This window comes from Pangasianodon hypophthalmus, chromosome 5 (assembly GCF_027358585.1).
Source record: "Pangasianodon hypophthalmus isolate fPanHyp1 chromosome 5, fPanHyp1.pri, whole genome shotgun sequence".
In the NCBI taxonomy this organism is placed as follows: Eukaryota; Metazoa; Chordata; class Actinopteri; order Siluriformes; family Pangasiidae; genus Pangasianodon; species Pangasianodon hypophthalmus.
The window spans coordinates 15,439,105-15,463,512 of NC_069714.1; the positions used below are offsets into that span (position 1 = coordinate 15,439,105).

The 24,408-nt window shown below is 38.8% G+C and overlaps 2 protein-coding genes across 3 annotated transcripts; both read left to right on the forward strand.

The window, feature by feature from the left end:
• The first annotated feature begins 1,178 nt into the window (after window positions 1-1,178).
• On the forward strand, window positions 1,179-8,230 carry mpc2b (mitochondrial pyruvate carrier 2b). Its single transcript, XM_026913111.3, has 5 exons — window positions 1,179-1,510; window positions 3,142-3,182; window positions 5,297-5,381; window positions 5,499-5,610; window positions 6,551-8,230. The coding sequence occupies exons 1-5, from the start codon at window positions 1,411-1,413 to the stop codon at window positions 6,591-6,593; spliced, it is 381 nt and encodes a 126-aa protein (XP_026768912.1). The 5' UTR covers window positions 1,179-1,410; the 3' UTR covers window positions 6,594-8,230.
• Window positions 8,231-11,245: 3,015 nt separating this feature from the next.
• LOC113525986 (NXPE family member 3) lies at window positions 11,246-23,864 on the forward strand. 2 transcript variants are annotated; one of them, XM_053234096.1, is made up of 7 exons: window positions 11,246-11,828; window positions 14,731-14,889; window positions 14,985-15,158; window positions 15,903-16,672; window positions 18,487-18,557; window positions 21,678-21,875; window positions 22,917-23,864. In XM_053234096.1, the coding sequence occupies exons 3-7, from the start codon at window positions 15,066-15,068 to the stop codon at window positions 23,477-23,479; spliced, it is 1,695 nt and encodes a 564-aa protein (XP_053090071.1). In that variant the 5' UTR covers window positions 11,246-11,828; window positions 14,731-14,889; window positions 14,985-15,065; the 3' UTR covers window positions 23,480-23,864. The 2 variants fall into 2 exon arrangements, with proteins under 2 accessions (XP_053090071.1, XP_053090072.1); XM_053234097.1 differs by lacking the exon at window positions 11,246-11,828 and adding an exon at window positions 11,879-12,103.
• The last annotated feature ends 544 nt before the right edge of the window (window positions 23,865-24,408 follow it).

Sequence of the window (24,408 nt, forward strand, 5' to 3'; positions counted from 1 at the left end):
TTTTAGCAAGTAGTGCTAAGAGATTGTGGCAGGTTTCTTGAAAGTCTAAGAGAACAATTTATTACAAATATTTGATTAATCTTTAAAAAAAAAAGATTCATAGTGGCAAATCGAGTGCAGTGGTGTGTCATTTCTGTAACTAACTGAATTCTGCAGTGACTGAAATCTTGCTATTAAATTACACACTTATCCAGCCAAAATCTTCAATATTATTCGCTATTTTTTAATATATTCTCAACGGCAGGTGATTAAAGCCTTAGGAAAGACACAAACGTGCAGACGGTCGTCAGGTCTGGAGCTGAGATTCTCTAACAAAGGTAAGGAAAGAGTGTAGCGCCTCCTGCTGGCCAAACTTCCTGCAGAACAGACAGCTAGAGACAGGCCCAGGCAGGCCAGCTGTTAGCAAGAACAGCTGGGTTAAGCGTTTTCTCTCTCTGTGTGTGTGTGTGTGTGTGTGTGTGTTTTTTTTTTACTCCAACAGAGCTGTGTTGTTCTTGCAGTCAACCTAATCCATGATATATTACAATTAATTTTATCAATGAGCCTAATGTTGAGGTAAGCCACACAAGCTCGTTCTGCTTACTTTACCCAAATTATATACTTATAAAAATAAACACAGACACACACACACACACACACACACACACACACATATGTATATATATATATATATATATATATATATATATATATACATGTGTGTGTGTGTGTGTGTGTGTGTATCAAGTGACTGTGTATATATATATATACATATACACACATATATAATCTGTGTGTGTGTGTGTACATTTCAGGTACAGTTACTTCTTATGGAAGATGCTGTGTTTAATCTCTTTAAAAGGGGGATGACAGTACAATGATAAAATTCGGCTCTCTTGTAATTTATTTAAAAGCGCCTGATTATCACATGGGTAAATGGACCAATCCTGAAACAGTAAGCTGAACTAACTCAACCAATAGGATACTTCTCATGGTGGGTTGTGCCCTGACCGCTAATTTCCTGGTTTTGATTTTTTTCATCTTACCCACATTTCGATAGATCCCGCCTCCTGTATTTTTATTGGCTAGCAGTCGAGAAATCAGTGCGTCACTATCGGTTTCCTGTGCTCCGATTGGCTAATCACTTTGTGATTCTGAGCAACTCCCCAATGCCTGTGCAGTGAAATGAGTCTTGTCGCAAAACGGGTAAAGCAAGCTTGCTAACCCTGCAGGCTTGCATGTTTCAAGACCGGCACAAAGGTCGAAAGTAGGGCGAGTGGATAGATATATATGTTAGGGCAGGTTTATGACTGATTTGCTTGTCTAGACAGACTCTCACCTCGAAGAACTATCTCGGGGGGAGTAGCGCGAGCGCTGCGTCGTGCCTTAAACAGTTTAGTTGTTTTTAGCCGCGGTTAAGGAGCAGTGATCATGGCTATGGTAGGACTGAGAGCCTCCTATCACAGGGTGCTGGGCAGGATCGAGCATTTACTGCCTGCCAAACTGAGACCTGTGTACAACCACCCTGCAGGTAACGCTAGAGTGCCTTCATGTCTTTCTCGCCGCATCGTGTGTTTGTTTACTGACCAGTTTAACCGCTTGGTGTAAGTGCTAACGCGCTAGCAACTTCCGGAAGTGTAGCTAGCTGGATCTGAAAGTTGAGTTAGAAACTGAAGATTTTTTTCCCCTCAGTGCAGCCTGAATCTCGAGCAGTCTGAGCATGACCCCGGAGTCTCTGGTGACTGGGTTTCTGTGTGAACAGCTAATGAACAGAAGCTAGCGTGTGTTAGGCAACGACCTTGGTGCTCTAAAGCCTTTCACTTGCGTCAGGGAAGCCATTCAGTCGTTCACTGGCTTTGTGCAAACTTATAATCAACTCCTCTTTGTCAGTTTTCAGTGTAGTTGTTACCAGGTGCGGATTCGAGTCTGGAATGAAAGACATTTGTGAAAGACACTCACGTCACACAAGTCCAAGTCAGTGGTGTTAAGACGTGAGACTTGTTCCCACCCTGTAATACTGCTATTACCATATAAGAGTCATTATATCTAAATATTCATGAGTACAGTTCATTTAATAACTGGACTTATTAAAGGGCGTCCCTGTTGTAGTCCGCCTTAATTTCTGACTGTTGTTGTCACAGTGCTGACTTGTTCACTCTCATTGCGTGATGTTGGATGTTAGCCATGTACTAATTTAATTCACTAAAAGAAATATTGCAATATTTATGCACTAATGTTGACTGACCAAAAACTCAGCAGTGTTTAAGACGAAAGAAAAATATCAACAGTTCAGCATGCAGAAAGATGAAACTACTAATTGTCTCAGATTTTACTGGTAGTTTAGATTTGCATCTTTTGACCAACATCTTATGAAAGAAAGTAATGCTGATAAAGCCCAGAGGGTTAAAGGAAAAGCCCTGTCAGAGAGACTGTATGTACCTAGTTTTAGAAAAATGAGAAAAGAGACAGACCAGCCAGAGCATGTATATCTAAAGAAAACTGGAATTCAATACAGTGTCTTTGTCCAAAGAGTTGTTATTCAGGTCATCTTGAGTACTGGATCATTATTTCTCAATTGGATATACACATTATTTCTCAAGTCCTGGATATACACTGTGCTGGGTATGGTGTATTTATATTCTGTACTACAGTGCCTTCCAGAGGTATTAGCATGCTTAATAAAAATGAGCAAAACTCTAAAACTATAAAATTAACATTACCCTTAATGGAATTAATGGAATGAATTATTATAAAAATTATTTGCTCTCAGTCCCCAGCAACTCTGTTGTCGCCTTTAACCATGCCTGTTTCTCTGGGGTATAAATATGAGGTTACACACATGGAAAATCTCTATGGCATCCATTACCTAGATACACCAACGAATTTTAAAAACAAAAGAGTCAGATTCTTTTATTTTTTGCTCAGTTTCATGAAAGGCGGCAGTCATTCTGAAGCTCACTGTATATCACGTATTAACTCATTGTACATAGGTTCTTTATTGTTATTCTGTATATTGCATTGTCACATGTTTGTAGCAAAGATTTATCAGCGACAAGTTCCACTGGCCTCAGTCTGATGGCAGTAAAGATTCTGTTCATTGTGGAATTATATTGCATACAATGAGCGTTGTAAGCATGAATTTATTAATGTCTCTCTCTTTAGGTCCCAAGACGGTTTTCTTCTGGGCACCAATGTTTAAATGGGTATGGGTCATATTTCTTTATACAGTTAATGTAGTTCTTTAAGCTGATGTTTTTTTCTGTATGTTCTATTAGTGATTCTCAAAGTAACACCACTACTGTTACTGCATGTTTTTTTTTTTTTTGTTTTTTTTAATATCTATTTATTTATTTTTATTTAAAGTAACAGTCTTCTCAATAATGCCTGGTTTGTAATCAGTGCACCCATTATTTGAAGTGCTTGTTGTAGAAGGAGCATGCTCTTCCAGAATATACACAGTTAACTTGCATTCTGTGGGTGCAGTATATGTAAAGAATAACACATGATATTGGCAGTGGCACTCTGCTTCACGTCCTGCCATATCACACCACCCCAGCCTGAATTTTTTCATATACAGTCAGGTCCATAAATATTGGGACAGTGACACAGTTTTGGTAATTTTGCCTCTGTACACCACCACAGTGGATTTGAAATGAAGCAGTCAAGATGTGACTGAAGTGTAGACTTTCAGCTTTAATTCAAGGGGTTTAACAAAAATATTGCATTAACCGTTTAGGAATTACAGCCATTTTTTACAGAGTTCCTCCATTTTCACAGGCTCAAAAGTAATGGGACAATTGACTGATAAGCAGTTTCATGGCCAGCTGTGGCCTGTTTCCTCCTTATATCATGATAAATTAAGGAGATAAAAGGTCTGGAGCTGATTCCAAGTGTTGAATTTGCATTTGGTAGCTGTTCATGGGAACTCTCAATATGCCGTCCAAAGAGGTGTTGATGCAAGTGAAGGAGGCCATCATTAGGCTGAAAAACCAAAACAGACCTATCAGAGAGATAGCAGAAACTTTAGGAGGGCCAAATCAACAATTTGGTACATTCTTAAAAAGAAGGAATGCACTGGCGAGCTCAGCAACACCAAAAGGCCTGGAAGACCACAGAAAACAACTAAAGTGGATGATTGCAGAATTCTTTTCTTATTGAAGAACAACCCCTTCACAACATCTAGCCAAGTCAGGAACACTCTGGAGGAGGTAGGCCTATCATTGTCAAAGTCTACAATCAAGAGCCACCTTCATGAATGTAAATACAGACAGTTTACCTCAAGATGCAAACCGCTGGTAACACTCAAGAACACAAAGGCCAGATTAGACTTTGCTAAAAAACCTCTAAAAAAAGCCTGACCAGTTCTGATGCAAGATTAACTTGTACCAGAATGATGGGAAGAGAAAAGTATGGAGAAGGAAAGGAAGGGCTCATGATCCAAAGCATACCACATCATCCGTCAAACATGTGGAGGAAGTGTTATGGCATGGGCATGTTTGGCTGCCAATGGAACTGGGTCACTGGGGTTTATTGATAATGTGACTGTTGATAGAAGTAGCAGGATGAATTCTGAAGTGTACAGAGCTATACTTTCTGCTCAGATTCAGTCAAATGCTGCAAAACTGATAGGACAGCACTTCACAGTACAGATGGATAACAACCCAAAACATACTGTGAAAGCAGCCCAAGAGCTTGGAAATTAAATGTTCTTAAATGGCCGAGTCAGTCACCTGACCTCAACCCAACTGAGCTGCTTTTCACTTACTGAAGACAAATCTGAAGGCAGAATGGCCCACAAACAAGCAGCAACTGAAGATGGCTGCAGTAAAGACCTGGCAAATCATCTCAAGGGAGGAAACTCAGCATTTGGTGATGTCCATGGGGTCCAGCCTTCAGGTAGTCATTGACTGCAAAGGATTTACCTCCAAGTAATAAAAATAATCCTAATATTTATGATTATATTAGTTTGTCCCATTACTTTTGAGCCTGTGAAAATGGAGGAACTCTGTAAAAAATGGCTGTAATTCCTAAACGGTTAATGCAATATTTTTGTTAAACCCCTTGAATTAAAGCTGAAAGTCTACGCTTCAGTCACATCTTGACTGCTTCATTTCAAATCCACTGTGGTGGTGTACAGAGGCAAAATTACCAAAACTGTGTCACTGTCCCAATATTTATGGACCTGACTGTAACTGAACGGTCGGGAGTGCGTTATTCCACTTATACCACAGCGATTTGCTAACAGTTAGGATGAGGATATACATCAGAATGTTCATTTTCAGTGTGATATGCAACATTGTCCTTTATTTCCTCTCAGGGCCTGGTGATAGCTGGTTTAGCAGACCTAACCAGACCAGCTGAAAAACTCAGCACATCGCAGTCTGCAGTGCTGACAGCAACAGGTGCAGGATTTGCCCACTAACAGGATGTTGATTGACTGATTTTCAGACTGTTAAATCTTATATACTTAAGTACCTGTTTAAGAATATGTCTCCCAATTCTTTCACCTGTGTTTGTAGGTCTTATCTGGTCCAGGTATTCACTGGTTATTATACCAAAGAACTGGAATCTGTTTGCTGTCAACTTCTTTGTTGGAGGTGCAGGTGCATCTCAGCTCTTCCGAATATGGAAGTGAGTTCATATTACTAGAAATCTACTGCATGCTTTTTTTTAAAAAAAAGTATTTATTTATTTTTATTTAAAGTAACAGTCTTCTCAATAATGCCTGGTTTGTAATCAGTGCACCCATTATTTGAAGTGCTTGTTGTAGAAGGAGCATGCTCTTCCAGAATAAACTCAGTTAACTTACATTCTGTGGGTGCAGAATATGTAAAGAATAACACGTGATATTGGCAATGGCACTCTGCTTCACGTCCTGCCATATCACACCACCCCAGCCTGAATTTTTTCGTATAACTGAACGGTCGGGAGTGTGTTATTCCACTTATACCACAGCGATTTGCTAACAATTAAGATATTTAACTTATTAATGAACAACATGTAGCACATTTTAATGGTTATAGTTAAGATTTAATGTTGTGGAACATGAGAGAGACAAGTTTTTCCCTGTTATCATAAGTTATAGCCCCAGTCACTTTTTTTCTTTTTTGGTTAATCCATTTATTATTAGTCTTAGATTATATCAGTCGTCCCTGTGTATGAGCTGTTACTATAGAAATTATAACATATTAGATTGCTCATTGATATTAACCCAGTGTTCATGTTTCAACCAGAACTTCTGTCCAAGCTGTGTGGTTGCTCAAAAATGGTGTATACCTCCTGACCAGTCAGAATTGAGAATTTAAACACTCTGTGGTATAAACAAAATTAATGTATTTCCGCAATGTGTTAGGTTGTAAAGTACCCAGGAACCTGTAATGTGCAGTATGAAAGCAAATATCGATGAATGTAATCCTCACACAATTGCAATGCAACAGTAATGCAATGCAGTGTTTATATACTGCACTGTATTGACTATGCTTAAGTGCAGTAAATAATCACGACAGATTATTACTAAATATATACAGTAAACTGTAGAACTTATTTTGTCAATATGAACCTGCTTCTCCAGGTACAACCAACAACAGAAAGCAAAGAAGACTGCAGAGGCTTAATGCTGCTGACACATCAGAGCCATTTGATGGACTGAAAGGGAATCCAGGTTAAGTTAATCCTCAGAAAACTACGGCCACCTTTTTTAGTGTGTTACATTTTTATCATCTAGTGTAATCCGTTGTTACTTAGTAAACCCTAACTGCTCTGATGAAAACAAATGTCAATGACGCACAATACTAATACAATAAGCAGTTTTCTGTACAGTAGTAAGTTCTTTAATCACATTTAAAAGAGGTGCTTTTCCTGATTCTTTATAATTGCAATCTTAATACTTCCTATAGACACCTCAATTAATGTAATGCAAGGAATAGCTCAAGATAAATTGGAATTCTTGGAGAAATATTTATTTAGCAGTTGTAGACATTAAAACATATTTGTTTTAATTTGTTAGTCATATAAGAAATAACATTTTTGGTGGTACCCATGCATTTTGTCTGACTACTTGTCAAGTTAAATTGAGTTATAAATAAAACGTACATTAAAGTGAACATATTCCTAAATCACAGTGTATTTCTTTATAGTTCCTCTATAGAATATTGGGAAGCAGTATTACTAGTAAAGCATTTTCAGAGATACCACTATAGAAAAATGGAATAAAAGGTTTTCATTTTTTCCTTCAACTTGTGTGTGTGTGTGTAATGTTATATATATATATATATATATATATATATATATATATATATATATATATATATATATATAATATGAATGAATGATACCGAAAACCGAATATCTGTGTCCAACAATTTTGCATCAAGCTTTTTAAATGTCATTTAATTTCTCGTTCCTGTTTTGAAGCAGTATAACCAGGTGCATATTTGGCATCCACCACACCACAGAGAAGGTGTATAACAGACGTTTAAATTCAAAATAAGTGTTCTGAAAATAGACATTGTTTGTTCCTGAAGTGTTTAAAAGCAATCATGCTGTCTGGTAAATCATTTAGAAGCTTAATAATACATAATCACAAGCTTAATCACATCAGTTTGTAAATTGTCTAAATGCTGTCAAATTTTCAAAAGCTGTCAAACTATCTGTGATACACAAGATTGTTTAATGTTGTAGAGTTGTAATGTTTAAATGCTAATCCTAAATTGGAAATGTAAACATCAGAACATAATTGCTAAATAAATTGGTGAGTTATTTCAGCGCCAGTGTAAGAAAGTGTCAAAATTGACACTGAGGCTCCTGGTTATCAAATGCTGTAAGAGTTTTCATAGAAGCGGTCTACAATAACAAGCAATTTCTCAAATTACTTAACACTTTTTTTTTTTTTTTTTGCTTCTTCTTCAATGGCGTAAAAGCATGAATCATTGAAGCTTTCCAGCCAACCGTGTTAAGAAAGTGGTTCATTTCTTGAGTCCATCCAGTGTCCACTACAGGCCTCTAGTGATCAAAAAAAGACCTGTACCATGTGTTTTTAGACTGTAATTTTAAACTCACCTTCAAATCTGCCTATTTTTTTTTTTTTTCTTTCAAATGTTTGTAACAATGCCTGTAGCCGTACTTCCTTCAATGCAAAAAAAAAATTGTCCATGCTTTAAGTAGCTGTCATACTGATTATTGTAATACTTTGTTTATTGGTCTACCAGCTTAAACCTTGAACAAATTTCAATAAATACTCCTGGAATACTAACTTCTCCTGGCTTTCTCCACATAAACACTCTACAGTTAGAACCGTCCAAGTTAGATTTGGATTCATCTGAAAATAAGACAGTTCTCCCGAAGCTTCTGTGCATGCTTTTTTGTGCAAATTTCACCCTTGCTTTCTTATTCTTGAGGCTGATGAATGGTTTGTGCTGCACTACACCCCCTCTATACCCATGCCTGTTGAAAAAAATTTATTTTCTTCCTTGAGGGCAGGATCCTATGCTGGACATAAATCATGACTAAGTAATTTGTATCACACAATTGGAATAATTCCAATAAACAAAATTCTATAATATCAATACTGAGATACAAGACATGTAAGCAAGTCATGCAAACATAGCATTGAAAAGAAAAAAAAAAAACACCTGGGGCCTCATTTATGAACTGCATGTATGCAAGTATCTATGCACTAAATGGGATTTATTAAGTTTGCTTATGCATGGGGATGTGCATACGTATATTTCCGGACACTCCTGACCATGCATATACAAGAACCCCTAGTGGTAGAAAAGTGTAATATAAGGTAAATTGACCATGCTGAACTTCTATATCACATTTTGTCTATCATATCAACATAATTGAGTGAGTAATTACTGAATTCAGTACTCATAAGGTGAAGTAAAATAACATAAAATCATATATAAGGCACATTTAAAGATTGATTGGGATTATGCCTTGTTTGAAGATTTGGCTCATGCAGTGTTGCAGAGGAAATGTGTTGTAGCAACAGTGGGGAAACTATGCCTGAGCCTGAGTAGTGGATCAGCAGGTGATTTTGTTTGCCCAGTGCAGATTTAGTTGATCTTTATTCTAGGGCTTTCAGCTATGAGTATATTTCAAAAAGAATTTGGAGACTACTGATTCATTCATATCTCTCACACTGTAATACATTATGCAAAAATGATGAATTGTCACATGCTCATGAAATAAATATATAAATATGACTAAAACATTATATATAATCTATCTATCTATATTAAGCACATTTATTTATTTATTGTACAAACTACTTGTGAATGTGCCAAATAAACCTTTTTTTTGGAAGTAGTCATTAGAAGATGGGTAAATTGTGAGGAAGGGATGCACATGGTCAGCAACAATACTCCAATAGGCTGTGGTATTCAAGCGATGATTGATTGGTATTAACGTGTCAAAATTGTGCCAAAAAAACATTCCCCACGCCATTACACCACCTCCACCAGCATGGACTGTTGACACAAGACAGGTTGGGTCCATGGATTCATTCTGTTGGCACCAGATTCTGACCCCACCATCAGTGTGCCTCAGCAGAAATCAAGATTCATCAGACCAGGCTGTGTTTTTCCAGTCTTCAACTGCCCAGTTTTGTAGAGCCTGTGTCCCCTGCAGCCTCAGCTTTCTGCTCTTGGCTGACAGATATGGAACCGTACGTGGTCTTCTGCTGTTGTAGCCCATCCACCTCAAGGTTCGATGTGTTCATTCTGTGCATTCCGAGATGCTTTTCTGCTCACCACAATTGTACAGAGTGGTTATCTGAGTTACTGTAGCCTTTCTCTCAGCTCGACCCAGTCTGGCATACTCTGTTGACCTCTCTCAACAAGACGTTTACGTTTGCAGAACTGCCGCTCACAGAATGTTTTGTCTTTATTGCACCATTCTGAGTAAACTATAGAGACTGTTGTGCGTGAAATCCCAGGAGATCAGCAGGTATAGAAACACTCAAAAATCACTGAGATCACAATTTTTCTCCATTCTGATAATTGATTTGAACATTATGTATGTGATTTTATGTATTGCACTGCTGCCACACGATTGGCTGATTAGATAATTGCATGAATGAGTAGATGTACAGCTGTTCCTAATAAAGTGCTCAGTGAGTGTAAATCATTCATTCATCTTCAGGAACAGCTTTATCCTGGTCAGGGTTGGGTTGGATCTGGAGCCTATCCTGGTAACACCTGGCAATAAAGCCAAATGCATCACTTAGTTAGTACCTAGACCTAGGTGCCAGCACTGTAGTAGTGTAAATAAACAAAAGTCTGTGAGAAAGGTGTATTTAAATCTTTTATTTAATGCCACAATTGGAAAATGAGCAAGTTCATAAACAAATACATGAAATCATAATATAAATAATTAAAATAACAGGTGAAGTATTTTGTTTCAAGCTAACTCAACTTATTCAGATTCCATTCAAGTATCTAAACACAAGTGCTATTATAAATCGACAGTTCAATGAAAATTACTGACAGAAACACCTGATACATGTTTATGATAATTTGGTTTTAGCAATTTGAAATGCCTCTTTTCAAGTGGTTACTGGGGCATATGCCCCAATAAATTGGGTCATGCAACTCACCGGGTTTTAACACTTTTCTGTCAGAGGTTGGGGAGGTACTATAGTATGAAAAACAGCGTGAGCTATTTTAATATGATTTGGAGTTTATAACACTTGAAATCTTAAGTTTATGTATTTTGTAGGTAAATAGATTTTAGATTTATGGGTACAAAACGCAACATTTTTAAATAATGTTTAGTCATGATTACTTGATTGTTTCAGTAAAGATAACATTAAGGTTTACAGTGAGGGCGTCTGCTAAATGCCCTACATGTAAATGTAAATATGAAGCGTTATGGTCACGTGCCCACAAACGTTTGGCCGTGTATGTAACGTGGGTCACCTTGTAGCCAGCAGGAGTCACAGTTAGTGATGGGAAGTTCGGATCATTTTACCGACTCGGACCTTTGAGTCTCGTTCAGTAAAATGAACGAATCTTTTTTCGAGTCATTTCGTTCATTTCGTTCATTTTAGGAAAATATAAATAAAATGTTACGTGTTACTTCCCTAACACATCTACTACTTATGCCCCATGGCCTAACACTGAAGAGTCTTTATTACCTTTACCACATTCAGTGTCATGGAAAAGAACCATCATGACAGAAATTAAAACCAACAATTTGACAGAAATGCTGTCATGTCACGTGACAAAAGAACGAACGACTCGAAAGACTCGAGAGATGAACTAATCAATTCTCTTTCCGGCTCAGGCTGCACTGGTTAAGCTTATGGGGCTGTCACGTGATTAACGAACGACTCAGACCCGAAGACTCGAAACAGGTGAACTAATTCCAGTACAGAACCTATAGGATGTTGCGCATGCGCGGCTGAACGAATCACTCCCCGAGATGACTCGTTCTTCCCGAGTCACGTTAAAGATTCGTTCAAAATGAACGAATCGTTCAAGAACGACCCATCACTAGTCACAGTGAATAAGGACCAATTCCACTCTTGTCTGCTGTAGAGGGCATTTTGCTGCAAATCTACCGCCTTTGGTTTCATCACTTCAGAATGAACCACAACAGGAAAGGAAAAAAACACAACTACTGAGCCCTTCCGCCGGCGAATCGATTCACACGAGTCACTTAACAGAATCGTTTAAAGAGCGATTCTTTGGAGAGTTGCCCATCACTGTGCGGTGTTAAAATAAACGGTAAGGCGGCAGGTACAATAATGTAGCAACACTGGGAATAGGCTCAGGCAACAGCGACACCACCTGCCTCCCTGAGGCCCGTCTGCGCGGACTGGGAGATGGGAGCCACCGCTGCAGGTAGGACTAAATCATGCGTCTGTCTCCGTCGGGCTGAGTAACCGTGGCGGTTTAGAGCCATGTAGAGCCGTGCTTCAGAGTATCTCCATCAAAGCTCTATACCCTGAACAACTTATCTGTCTGCTCTGGTGGAGGTGCAGGCGAAAATCACGTCTCTTGCGCCTCTTGTGCTGGTGTTTACGTCAGTTCTGAGTAACGGAAACGGCTCTGCTGAGCACTGAAATGGAGTCGTTGTTGACTTATAGCCGAACAAACTCCTCTTCCACACTGCCCTGGTATGAAACCAAGCTTGTGCTCTGTGTGTAATTATAGGCAGTTAGTGTTAGTGCACACCGTTACTGAGCCTGGTTATTGTAGCTCACACCCCATGCTAATGACGTGGCGGATATATATATATATATATGGCAAACAGTGTACAGTAAAGCAGTAAAGTTTGATTTGATTTAAGCTAATCACAAAGCACTACAGTTGTCTGACCGTTGGATATTCTCCAGACATTCGGCAATAAAGAACAGTTTGTTAAAATAACTCAAATGTACCGACACTCTACATTTTATGCAGTCATTTTTTTAATAGAAATATAATGATAACATTTATACAGTGTGTAAAGATAATATACCTGCTTTACCGTTGGATAACGCAAATCCACAAGCGTTTTTGCAATTCAAAATAAAAGTCACTTATCATACTGTACTAAAGAATATAAACAAACAAACAAGCAAATGAATAAATAAATTCAGGTCTGTGATGAATGAAACAAGGAGAAATGCAAATCATGCGCAGTTAAACCCTCTGAAAGTATTGGAACAGCAAGGCCAATTCTTTTGTGGTTGCTATACAATGGGACATTTGGGTTTAAGATCAAAAGATGAATATGAGCTGGGATCAGAGTGTCAGCTTTCATTTCCTGATATTTGCATCTATACAAGTTAAAAAAAAAAACTTAGAACGTGGCACCTTTTGTTTAAACCCATTAATAAAAAATATTGAAAATAAAGATATTGGAACATGTGATTGACAGGTGTATCTTGTTGCCCAGGGATGCACAGTTAAGTCGATTGTTTAAACAATTAGTAGCGCTGAATGTCTAATCTTGGTTTGAAACCTGGGTTTCATCTGTGCAGACTGCATTTGTTGTTAAAAAGGGATAACATGAAGACCAGAGAGCTGTCTATGGAAGAAAAGAAATCAAAACTTAAGTTTGAGAATGCTATCAAAGTAGCCAAACAGCAATACTCTGAAAAGACTTTGAATGCAGATTTGAGAGACAGATGGCCCATCAGGTGCCTGATCTAACACCTATTTAGCCAGTCCTGTAAAGAAAGCTGCTGGCCCTGACTCTGTTGCATCTGGAACGCTCAAACACTGAGCTGATCAGCTGTCCCCAATCTTTGACATATTCAACTGGTCAGTGGAGCTGAATACTGTTCCAGCATGCCTTAAGACATTGGACATCATCCCAGTTCCAAAAAACTAAATGATTACAGACCAGAAGCACTCACCTCTGTTATCATGAAGACCGTTGAAAGACTGGCAATGGGATTTCTCAGATCCAGTACTCAGGATTTTCTTTATCCACTGCAATTTGCCTACAGAAGAAAGAGATATGTAGACGATGCATTTAATATCGGGCTTCACTTCACATACTCCAGGATCCTCTTTGTAGATTTCTGCTGGGCCTTCAATACCATCGTCCCTGAGCTCCTACAAGAGAAACTCATCACTTTGCAGGTACCTGGCTACATCTGTACATGGATCACAAACTTCCTTTCTGAAAGGAACCAGTTTGTGAGAATCAGACAGAACATTTCTGAACCCGGTCACTCAGCCCTGGAGCACCACAAGATTGTGTCCTCTCACCCCCTTATATTTGCTGTACACAAATGACTGTGTATCCAATGATGCATCTGTGAAGTTGATCAAATTTACAGATGACATTACTGTGATTGGTCTCATCACCAATGGTGATGAGTCAGACTACCACCAGGAGGTTCATCAACTAGCCTCCTGGTGTAGCCGGGACAACCTCAAGCTTAAAGCTCTTAAAACCACAGAGATGCACACTGACTTCAGGAAACGCACATCTCCCCCCTCTCCACTCATCCTTAATAACTCCTCAGTGAGCACTGTCACTTCGTTCAAGTTTCTGGGACCTACAATCACACGGGATCTCAAATGGGAGATGCATACATCATCCGTCAACGAGAAAGCTCAGCAAAGGTTGTATTTCTTATGGCAGTTGTTTAACAGATGTAGATGTAAATATCAGGAAATGAACGATCTGAAATTCTGATCTATCATCTCATATTCATATTTTGGTCTCAAACCCAAATGTCCCATTGTACAGCAACTACAAAAGATTTGGCCTTGCTGTACCAATACTTTCGGAGGGGACTGTAGGGCTATAAATGTGAAAATATCTTAATAAATACATTGATAGCTGTTAAATACTATAGTTGTCATGATATATTAACTATTAAAGTGGGATAATAAATCATATATATATTTAAAATGTTTCCCATGTTTGTCAGTGCATAGCAAAAGCAAAAGAATTGGCCTTGCTGTTCTAATATTTTCAGAGCACTGAATGGAGGTTCTCTGAATGGTGTCACGAGAATAGGAGAATAGCTAGAGGACAAACATGATGTAGTGGGGATCATTCATAGGCTATCCACATGAAGTCATGGTGACACAGTTATGACTGCTTGTTACCTTGCTGAGTACAAACAGAAAATTGGAAAGCTTCACTACTTCCAAAGAAAACTGCCCTTGCAGTCCTCCACTCAATTGTAGAATCATGGTTTCATACATAACCTTCTGTTTTCTTTACAATATTGTCCAATATGGTATATAAATTTTAGGCTTATATTTATGTTCATATTTCGGGTTGATTTTTCCACAGTTGTCCTAAGTGTGGTCTCTGGAACTTCAGTTACATTCCTGGTTTGACCTTCAGCTGGCCATCACCTGCTGGGGCAAGGAGCCCATAGGGCATTCTTGGATGTGGCAATATAACCCATTCTGACTACTCTGCTCAGCAGAGCAAAGCAAAGCCTACTATGGGAAGTGATTTTCATGCATGGACACACAATGATAAGTAAACTCTGAGGTGTGACCCTCTTCTGCTGCTATATTTATTGTCTTTTCTCCCTGTCAGGTTGTAAAAGTTTTTCTTAGTGAGTTTCGCTGATGGCTAACTGGCGCTGTATCCTGTAATGCTGAGAATGGCATCCAGCCATGGAGAGACAAATGCCCAGATTTGTGACTGTCTTTTTCCTCTTGGCACTATCAGGATTTATAATACTCATCTGCAACATCACATCTCTGGAGGTGAGTATAGCTCTTTCAGTGTCATACATGTCCACACAGGCAGCTCTCTACCAGTGGAAACTTGTAGAAGCAGATGCTAAATGCCTTTGATATCAGTACATTAAGGGTATTTTCTATAACAACAATTGTATCTACATATGAATCTGTATATTGAATAAATGGTCTATTCATTGTTTCTGTTATGGGCCATATTTCAAGATAACCTTATCTCCTTTAAAGATTCAGTTTAGTTAAACGGCACTGCTTTAAAAAGAGTACAGGGTTTATGCATGGAGTAAAAAATAGCCTTTTTTAGCTAAATGTATTGAATGAAGGACTCTACTGCTGATTAGGACTGCAGAATAATAGTTTACACCATACAAATTCTGATGCATACTTGGCAAACAAACAAAATTGCGATGTTACATTTTTGCATTTTATATCAATATACTATAATTTTAATTCCAAATATTCTGCATTTGCTGGTGACGTAAATTGATAAATTTTATAAATGTCAAATACTGAGGTACAATTTCTAATTTGTATTGAAGATTCTTAAGGTTAATATTAAAGATAAATGCACAGATGATTCATTATTCTAAATGTCTCAATAACTGACTTGTGTGGAATTTTCTCAAAATAGTAGAGGATACTTTAATGTTTAACTTCTAATTTATAAATAACTGGAGCTATTAAGCCTTGATTTGTGACTACTTCTTTGATTGCATGTGCAAATTCAACTGTCCCTTATTTCTCTGCTCTCAGATGTTGAGTGGACAGGTTATATCTACCTTCTACCAAATACAGAATAGCATCCACTCAGCCTTTAAGTCTCCTGGAATCTTGTGGCCACTAGAGTTAAACCACACATACTGTGCCCACTTTGGCCAGGAGCCCACAGCAGAAGAGGCAAAAGAAGAGAGATATCTGCTCAATTCCATTGCATGGCCAGGCCCCTTGGTACAAGGCTTGCCTGTGGAGCTTAGCAGTGACCCTTCAAAGAGCTACTTTGTGATTCAGGGCCCAGCAGAGCAACACATAGGCAGTCAGCTTGTGGTTCATGTTCATGTGCAGAACTTCCTGGGTCTGCCTAAGAAGCATGGTGGAGATTTCCTAATAGCTCGGCTACATTCGCCCGAACTCGGCGCTGGCGTTGCAGGGAAGGTGCACGACCATCATGATGGCAATTATACAGTGCTGTTCCCACTGCTGTGGTCTGGCGTAGCGTGGGTGGAAATCACCATGGTGCATCCAAGTGAGGCAGTGGTGGTGCTCAAGAGGTTGCAAGAGGAACAACCCAACCGGGTGTTTTTTAAAAGCCTGTTCCGCTCTGGCTTCTTATCAGAGACCACCGTTTGCAATCTGTGCCTGCCACTCAACCAGCAACCTCTCTGCAACTACACTGACCCTGAAACTGGAGAGCCATGGTACTGCTACAAACCCAAAATGCTAAGCTGTGACACACGAATAAATCATTATAAAGGGGGCTACAAGAAGAACCTCATTACTGAATATGAAGCACAGTTCTTCCAGAGGTGAGATGGTAACTGGGGTCTGTTTGGACAGATGCTTTTAGATAGAGTACTGTGCAAAAGGCTTAGGCACATGTAAGGAGATGGTGTAATGCAAAGGTGCCTTTAAAAATAATGAAATTAAACATTTCTACATTAAAAAACTACTATAAAACACAGCAAACAATAATATTTATGCAGTATCGCACAAGCAAGAGTGTGGCTATACCAAATATTGGCACAGCTGTCATTGGCCATAGGCACGAGGCCACAGGCTGAGCTCTGCAGGTAGTCACAGCCATGCTGATATTCAGTACAACCACATGATTGCATAAAGTTAGTTCCAGTCCAGTAATTTGATTGGACGAGTGGCATTCCAAGAGTGCTTATATTTAATATAATCACAGTGGGACGTTTCACTGTTTGTATCACTCAGCTCGCCTGTGTTCCCCACATAAAATACTAATACTAGCGATAGTTCGAAACCATTACTACGGTCGAGTTAGCAACATCATCAGTGGACATGACAAGTGATACATTTTTCACAATAATGACTTTCGACTTAAAATATGAAAGCTTGTCAGATGAAGATGAAAAGGAAGAAGGGAAGCCACGTTCACCAGAAGCACCTTTAACGGGAATGTACAAATCAGTGTGAGCTAGCTAGCCGGCTAGGTGATGGCTATAAAGTGAGTGTAGCTTCTTCAGGATGTATTTCCACTACTGACATGTCAGTTACTCAGTATTAATTTCTTGTTTATGGAACTGTTGTATTAAAGCAGTAGCACACTCGCAATCATGTGGTTAAACTGAATATTGGCACCTGCAGCCTCCTGGCTGTGGCCAAATCACAGCCATGCCAATATTAAGTATAATCGCACTCTTGCTTGTGTGATATTGCTTAATTATATACAGTAATAAACTAAACAATATTTGGTGTAACAACCCACGTATTTTAAAATGCCTCTTCAGTTTCAGGTACAGTTTATGCAGTTGTATAAGAAAATTAGGTGCTAAGTTTCTAAGCATCTTAGAGAATCTGCCACAGTTCTGCTTGAGACTTTAACTGTCGCACTTGCGTCTGTCATTTCAGGTAATCACTGACAGCCTTCATTATGTTTTTATTATGTTTTCGGGTTGTCCGTCCACCCGTCAGATATTCTTTTTAGCACAATAGCTAAAGAATGAGTGGGTGAAAGTTTGTAGGATTTATTTGGAATTAATGAACTGATTAGATTTTGTAATTGATCTAAACATTGTCAAAGTCACAGCAAGGTCAAATGTTTTTCTTCAGTAGCTTCCTTCATGTTTGAGGTATATATTATAAGTAGTTCTGGCATATTAGTAAAAAGAAGGACTAGACTTGGTGGTGGAGGCATCCCTGTCGACACCATTGGCACTGATTTTGACTTGTTTGTCTGAAAAGTGATTTATTGTGTAATATGTTACTTACAAACTGACATACAAACTTTTTTTTTTTTTTTTTTTGGAAAATTAATGTTTGGAAATCCAAAAAATTTTCTCTGACTCAATAATGCAGAAGTTGTAAAAATCATCTAAGATACTAAGTCGTAAAAAACGTCTAAGATATTATTTGTTAAAAAAAATTAACCAGAAAAAAACAAACAAAAAATAAGACTTGCACAGTACTATAGCTTTTTGTTTGCTTTAATTTATCTGTTATTCAGAGTGCTGAGATAATTTTGAATGATTGCATTACTCTTACCCTAAAAGAATAATAAAATCATGCTAAGCAAAAATAATTATCTAATTGTTCAGTACTTATTAAAGCAGTCTTGTTTTGGAGACAGTTATGTATGTTTTACATTTTGTTTCAGTGATGTAAATATCAAAGTTCCTATACATGCATCAGGGATGGACAATGTGACTGTATTACCTGCAGAAAAAGGTACGTTTTTTTTATTTGCATTGATTTAAACTTCAGTCCCACACTGTATTATATGTTACTAATGGTTTTGTACATTAGAAAAAATAATTTTAAGCTATAATGCAGGAATCATGCTTTCTGTAAGCCAAGTTACAGTCATCAAATTTTGTGCCCGACGCCTCAGCATTCTTCATCTCGCACTGGATCAGTTGCTCAAGTCTGCAGCAATTAAGCCAGCTGTGATGGAACTGATTGAAACTGCACTTCTGGCAGTGGGACAGTTAGGCCCAGACACAAGGTGTCTCTCTGCAGTCTAGTTCTTGGCTAGTGCCAGGTATGGTTAGCGCCATTGGCACTGCCGGGTGTGTTCAAGGCACCTCTATGGAACCTGACCTATATACCACAGTCACTTTTTGGGCCTGCAACCAAAGAAGATTAGAGTATTAGAGTGCCCCCCAGCTGAGCTGTGGACTGGCCTACAGAAGATAACCCCCTACCACTAAAGAATCCCACAGAGCCTGTCCATGATGGACAGTGGCTGCATCTGACCACTGGGTTCTATCGACTTTGTCGCAGAGATAAAAACTTCAGTTCCGCCAGCAGCCCCCAAATTTTTCAGGGCTCATGGCCTTGTTAATTTTAGATAAAATCTTTCACTCTGTTCCAACAGGTTCATTACATCTTTGACAAAGTTGTAATCAAGAGGGTAGATCCCACTGCTCAAAACAATGGATCCTACTCATTGCTCATATATTTGTTATTTCAGAAAAAAGGACAGAGAAGTATATTACAAGTATATTATGGTCAAGTATATTACCAGGGTGGCATGAGAACGGATGGTGCTGTTTGCTTAGTACAAAAGCTACTCAAGTGGGCCCACACATGATTAGCCTCAATTAGAGTGACTGTGCCTTCCCAGTAAGTAAGTCAATGGTGCAGCAGATGCAATATCCAGGCAAAATATATGCCCATAACTGACCTCAATGCATAATGTATGTGTTTCCATTTATTCAGCCAACATTATACAATATTCAGCAATCAGGCCACGGAGTCCTGCTCGTGGCACTGAAGTGAATAGCAAGGTCCTGGTTTCCCCTGCTGTCCTTTGCTGATGGCTGGAATTGCAGCTTCCCCCTCAGCAAGATCTGTTATCTCAATTAGGTGGAACCTGGGCAAGAGTGGGAGAGCTGCATGCTTAAGCCCATCTTGCATACCCTGGTAGGCAGAAACTGGTCTGGGGCTGTTTTACAGGGTTTGGCCTAGGGTTTAACCTGTAGTTCCAGTGAAATCTAATATTGATGATACAGCATAGAGAGACATTTTAGACAATTGTATGCTTTCAGTTTTGTGGCAACAGTTTGGGGAGGGCCCTTTCCCGTTCCAGCATGACTCTGACCCTGTGCAAAAAGCAAAGTCTTTGGTGTGGGGGAACTCCAGTAGCCTTCACAGAGCCCTGACCTTAGCCCTTCTCAACAGGTTTCAGATGAATTGGAACATTCATTGCCTCATCTCACACATGCCTGACCTCACAAATACTCTTTTGACTGAATGGGCATAAATTCCCACAGACACAGTCCAAAATCTTGTAGAAAGCTATAGACAAAAAGTGTATTATAGATGCAAATGGCCATATGTAGCGTCTTTATAGTAAAATACTATATCATATTGTCACCAAATATTTTGCTGTTTATTAATAAGTACATTGGTATTAATACCACCTAAAGTAAAGCAATTATATATTCAGTATTTTTTATTACAACTGTTTTAACCCAGTGCAATCAAAATGCAGTAGCTTCTTTATTTGTGTTTTACTGTTGGAATGTTCTAAAATCTGTTGATGCGTGTTTTCTTTATTTTACGAAGGTAAAAACCTGGGCCCTCATATATCAACACTGCATAGAAAAGATCCTAAATTAGCTGTATTTAGAGTTAAAGACACTCAGTGAGGTGTTAATTATGAGAGGCCATTACAGACAAAATTCAAACTTTATCTCTCTCATACACCCTATCATACTCTCCCTTACACTTCATCATACTCTCTCATGCAGTATCAAATCACTTTCACACACTATCAAACCTCTTTCACACACAGTCATACTGTCTCTCACAAACTCTCTAACCTTTAATAGAATGCGAGAGAGACTTTGAGAGTGTGTGTGAGAGAGAGACTTGAGAAAAATTTTGAGTTTGTCAGACTTTGATGTTCACAGTTTCTGATTAGCCTCCAGTGCCATTTTCCATCCTGCACCGGGCCCCTCCCCAATCCACTGTGTCATATGGGATACCAAGCAGTGGCAAAATGAGCCCAAGCAATGAATTAAGCAAAGCAATCTGTATTCTGAGCAATATTTTAAATTTGCTAGAGACCAATATGTCGAACGCTCTCTGTATGAAGCAGGGTGGTAACTGAATATGAACGCATTATTCAGATTGAACAGATAAAGCATTCTAAACAAATACAAATACCCGAACTGTACATGGATTATTTGGGGTGTTTTTAAAAGGTTTCCAGCTTCAGACTACGTGTGTGCAGCGGCATCCCACAGGACAAAAGAAAACAGCCACGCAAGCGCAAGGTTTTTACTTTAACGTGCAGCATTAATGAACAGCTTGCAGTAGTGGGGAGGGTTGCCAGAAGATTGTTTGTTTATTTACATTGCTCTGATATGCACCGTTCTGTCAGTGTTATGACATTTTTCTTGAAATATTACGTCTTTAGGCCCTAAAACACCATTGGGAACTAATGTCATTAACTCAGACCCAATAAAATTAGGATAATCAAATATGCCTATCATAAATGGGTGTTTAAGTGTAAGAAATGAACCTTAATAACCATCAATCATGATCTGCATTTCACTGCTCATTTAAATACAGACACGCCCACAATTAGCCATTTATGGCATGTAGACCTCACTTCAAAAGGTACTTTAAAAGGATTCCTTTACCCTAAGCACAAATGTACTTAAACATAGTTATCTATGTTTATGTATAAAGTTTGTACACTCCATTTACATACAGATTAATGAATATGCACTGCTGATAAATGACGCCCTGTGAGTTATGAACAGCAAACTCAAGTAGTATATAATGGTATGATGCACACTTTTTTTTTTTTTTTTTTTTTAATTTCCCCCTTCAAAGGACAAGCCAAGGTAAAAAAAAATTACAATGCTGCTGGCTACTACTTTCACAATTCCTGGAGGCCTTTGAGTGGTGCAGTCATCCAGCAGTTTAATGACTCCTCAACCATAACGCATTGTCTTAGAGGGAGGATCATATACATGCTTGGAGATTCCACTGTGCGACAGTGGTTTGAATACCTCACTGCTTTTGTTCCTGGTAAGAGCAGGTTTATAAACTATTAAATATCTTTTTGTGAGTGGCAGTGGCCCCAAGAGGTATTTGAATACTTAAGCCACACTTACAAATGTATGAGTGCACTAAATTAGAAACCAACATAACAAATGAAGTGGCATTTATTTTAAAGAAAGATACCACAAGCACACACTTTTTTTTAAAACAAATATTTCTCAAAAAATGGATTGTTGTGAGTAAAAATATAAAATCAATAGATAAACTGTTTAAAATTAGATAAAACATTATTTGGACACTTCAGCTTATTCAGATTGTCACAGGTAATCAATAATTAATGTGATGAACTACACCAGAGAACTGTGGTTACTCTGCTAGGAGCACCTGTATAATATTAAAGGTAATTGAGTACATAGACCAATGAGACAAAACATTGTTACCACCTGCCTGATATGTTTTTAGTCCCCATGTGCCACCAAAATAGCTCCAACCCCACAAGGCATGGACTCTACGAGACCTCTGAAGGTGCCCTGGGTGTTTGGCATCAAGACGTTAGCAGTTGATCCTTTAAGTCCTGTATGTTGTGAGGTGGAGCCACCACGAATCAGACTTGTTTCAGCACATCCCACAGATGCTCGATCAGATTGAGATCTAGGGAATATGAAAGCCAGGGGAATACCTTGAACTCTTTATCATGTTCCTCAAACCGTTCTTGATAATGTGTGGCAGGGCACATTATCCTGTTGAAAGAGACCACTGCCCTCAGGGAATGCCATTGCCATGAAGCGGTGTGCCTTGTCTGCAACAGTGTATGCAGGCAAATATGCAGCAGGGTACAATGCTCTCTGTGTTGTGATGTATTCCTCCCAAATCTATCATGGAAATTTTCAGTGACTTGTGGTATCTTTCTTTAAAATAAATTCCACTTGGTCTGACATGTTTTCTAATGCAGTGAAATTCGTACATTTGAAAGTGTGGCTTAAGTGTCCAAATACTTTTTGGGGCCACTGTACCTTGGTCATTGTTTCATTTTAGTAATTTTTCTTCCGTCATGCTTGTCTCCTGCAGAACTGAAGGAGTTCAACTTTCACAGCCCTAAGAATGTGGGGCCATTCATGGCTGTGGACAGCAGAAACAACATTCTGTTGAGCTACCGCTGCCATGGGCCGCCCATCCGCTTCACCTCAGTGCTTTCCTCTGAACTGCGCTACGTGGCAAATGAGCTAGACAGGATCAAGGGTGGGCCGGACACAGTGGTTCTCTTGAGTGTGTGGTCTCACTTCAGCACTTTCCCTATTGAAGTATATATACGGCGCCTACGGCACATCCGCAGGGCCGTGGTGCGGCTGCTGAACCGTGAGCCAGCGACCTTAGTGGTGATCCGCACTGCCAACCTACAGAAGCTTGACCCGGAGAGCAGCCTGTACAACAGTGACTGGTTCTCTCTGCAGATTGATGCTGTTCTGCGTGCCATGTTCAGAGGACTCAATGTGCAGCTGCTGGATGCCTGGGAAATGACACTGGCCCACCACCTACCCCATCTTTTACATCCACCTCCTACTATCATCAAAAATATGATAGACTTGATTCTGTCTCACATCTGTCCAGTTGGGAGAAAAAAGAGAAGTTAACAAAAGACTAAAATATAATAGGAATAGGTGAGGGTCTGACTCTAAAGCATTTGCCACAATTCACAGTTGACTCACTGAATACTAATTCAATGGGTAATGAGCAATTTACATCTGTTAGAAGTTTAAGCAGAGTATTTTTTACTATTTTAGAATATTTAAGACCATGACACTATGACATAACATATGGAATTATGCAGTGGCCAAGAAGTGTTAAGCAGATCCATTTTAAATTCAGTATTCCTGAAGACGCACACACCTGATATCTTCGCAGCCAGCTTCATAAGGGAGCTTCCCACAAGAGGCTTTTAGTAATGCTCCGAAAATAGTCTGAGCACTTGTTTCTATGTAAATGTAAAAAAATTGTAATAAAAACCACTGGCTTGGGGACCGTTTAAAAAAAATTTTTTATAGCCAAATAATCTATTCAGAAACACAAACACAAAGCAGATATGTACACATACCAACCCCCAAGTTAGACATGGTATATCAAAAAGCACTCTTTCAAAATACAAAGACCACAAAAAACAGCCACTGACTAAGCAATTTATGTACATTAAATCTAATTACTTTACAAAATGTGATGAGCCACAAAACAAACATTTCTCAGTATTGCAAAAACAGAGGGAAAATGTAGCATTGGTACTGTGTATGAAGTTTACACACACAGAAACAAGCAAAAATAAAGAAATAACAATAATAAAAAACTAATAATCATTGTCAGTCATGAGTATTTGGCCACAAAAACGCATCTACATCACAGCTAATGTTCTCACCAAAAGTGAGTGGTTAATTATGGTGAATTGAGTTTTCACAGGTGAGGTGTGGTTTCATTCATTAGCACACTGAGTTCTGATTGGTGACTCCAGTGGTTAGGAAAATGAGACAGCTGTATTTCCAATGAGACATACATAGTGCCTTGAGAAGTGTAT

Coding starts and splice junctions, on each gene's coding strand:
- mpc2b (XM_026913111.3), top strand. CDS start 1,411: ATGGCTATGGTAGGACTGAGAGCCTCCTATCACAGGGTGCTGGGCAGG. Junction 1,511..3,141: donor TGTGTACAACCACCCTGCAG/GTAACGCTAGAG, acceptor CTCTCTCTTTAG/GTCCCAAGACGGTTTTCTTC. Junction 5,611..6,550: donor CAGCTCTTCCGAATATGGAA/GTGAGTTCATAT, acceptor CTGCTTCTCCAG/GTACAACCAACAACAGAAAG.
- LOC113525986 (XM_053234096.1), top strand. CDS start 15,066: ATGGAGAGACAAATGCCCAGATTTGTGACTGTCTTTTTCCTCTTGGCA. Junction 15,159..15,902: donor GCAACATCACATCTCTGGAG/GTGAGTATAGCT, acceptor CTCTGCTCTCAG/ATGTTGAGTGGACAGGTTAT. Junction 21,876..22,916: donor CCTCACTGCTTTTGTTCCTG/GTAAGAGCAGGT, acceptor TGTCTCCTGCAG/AACTGAAGGAGTTCAACTTT.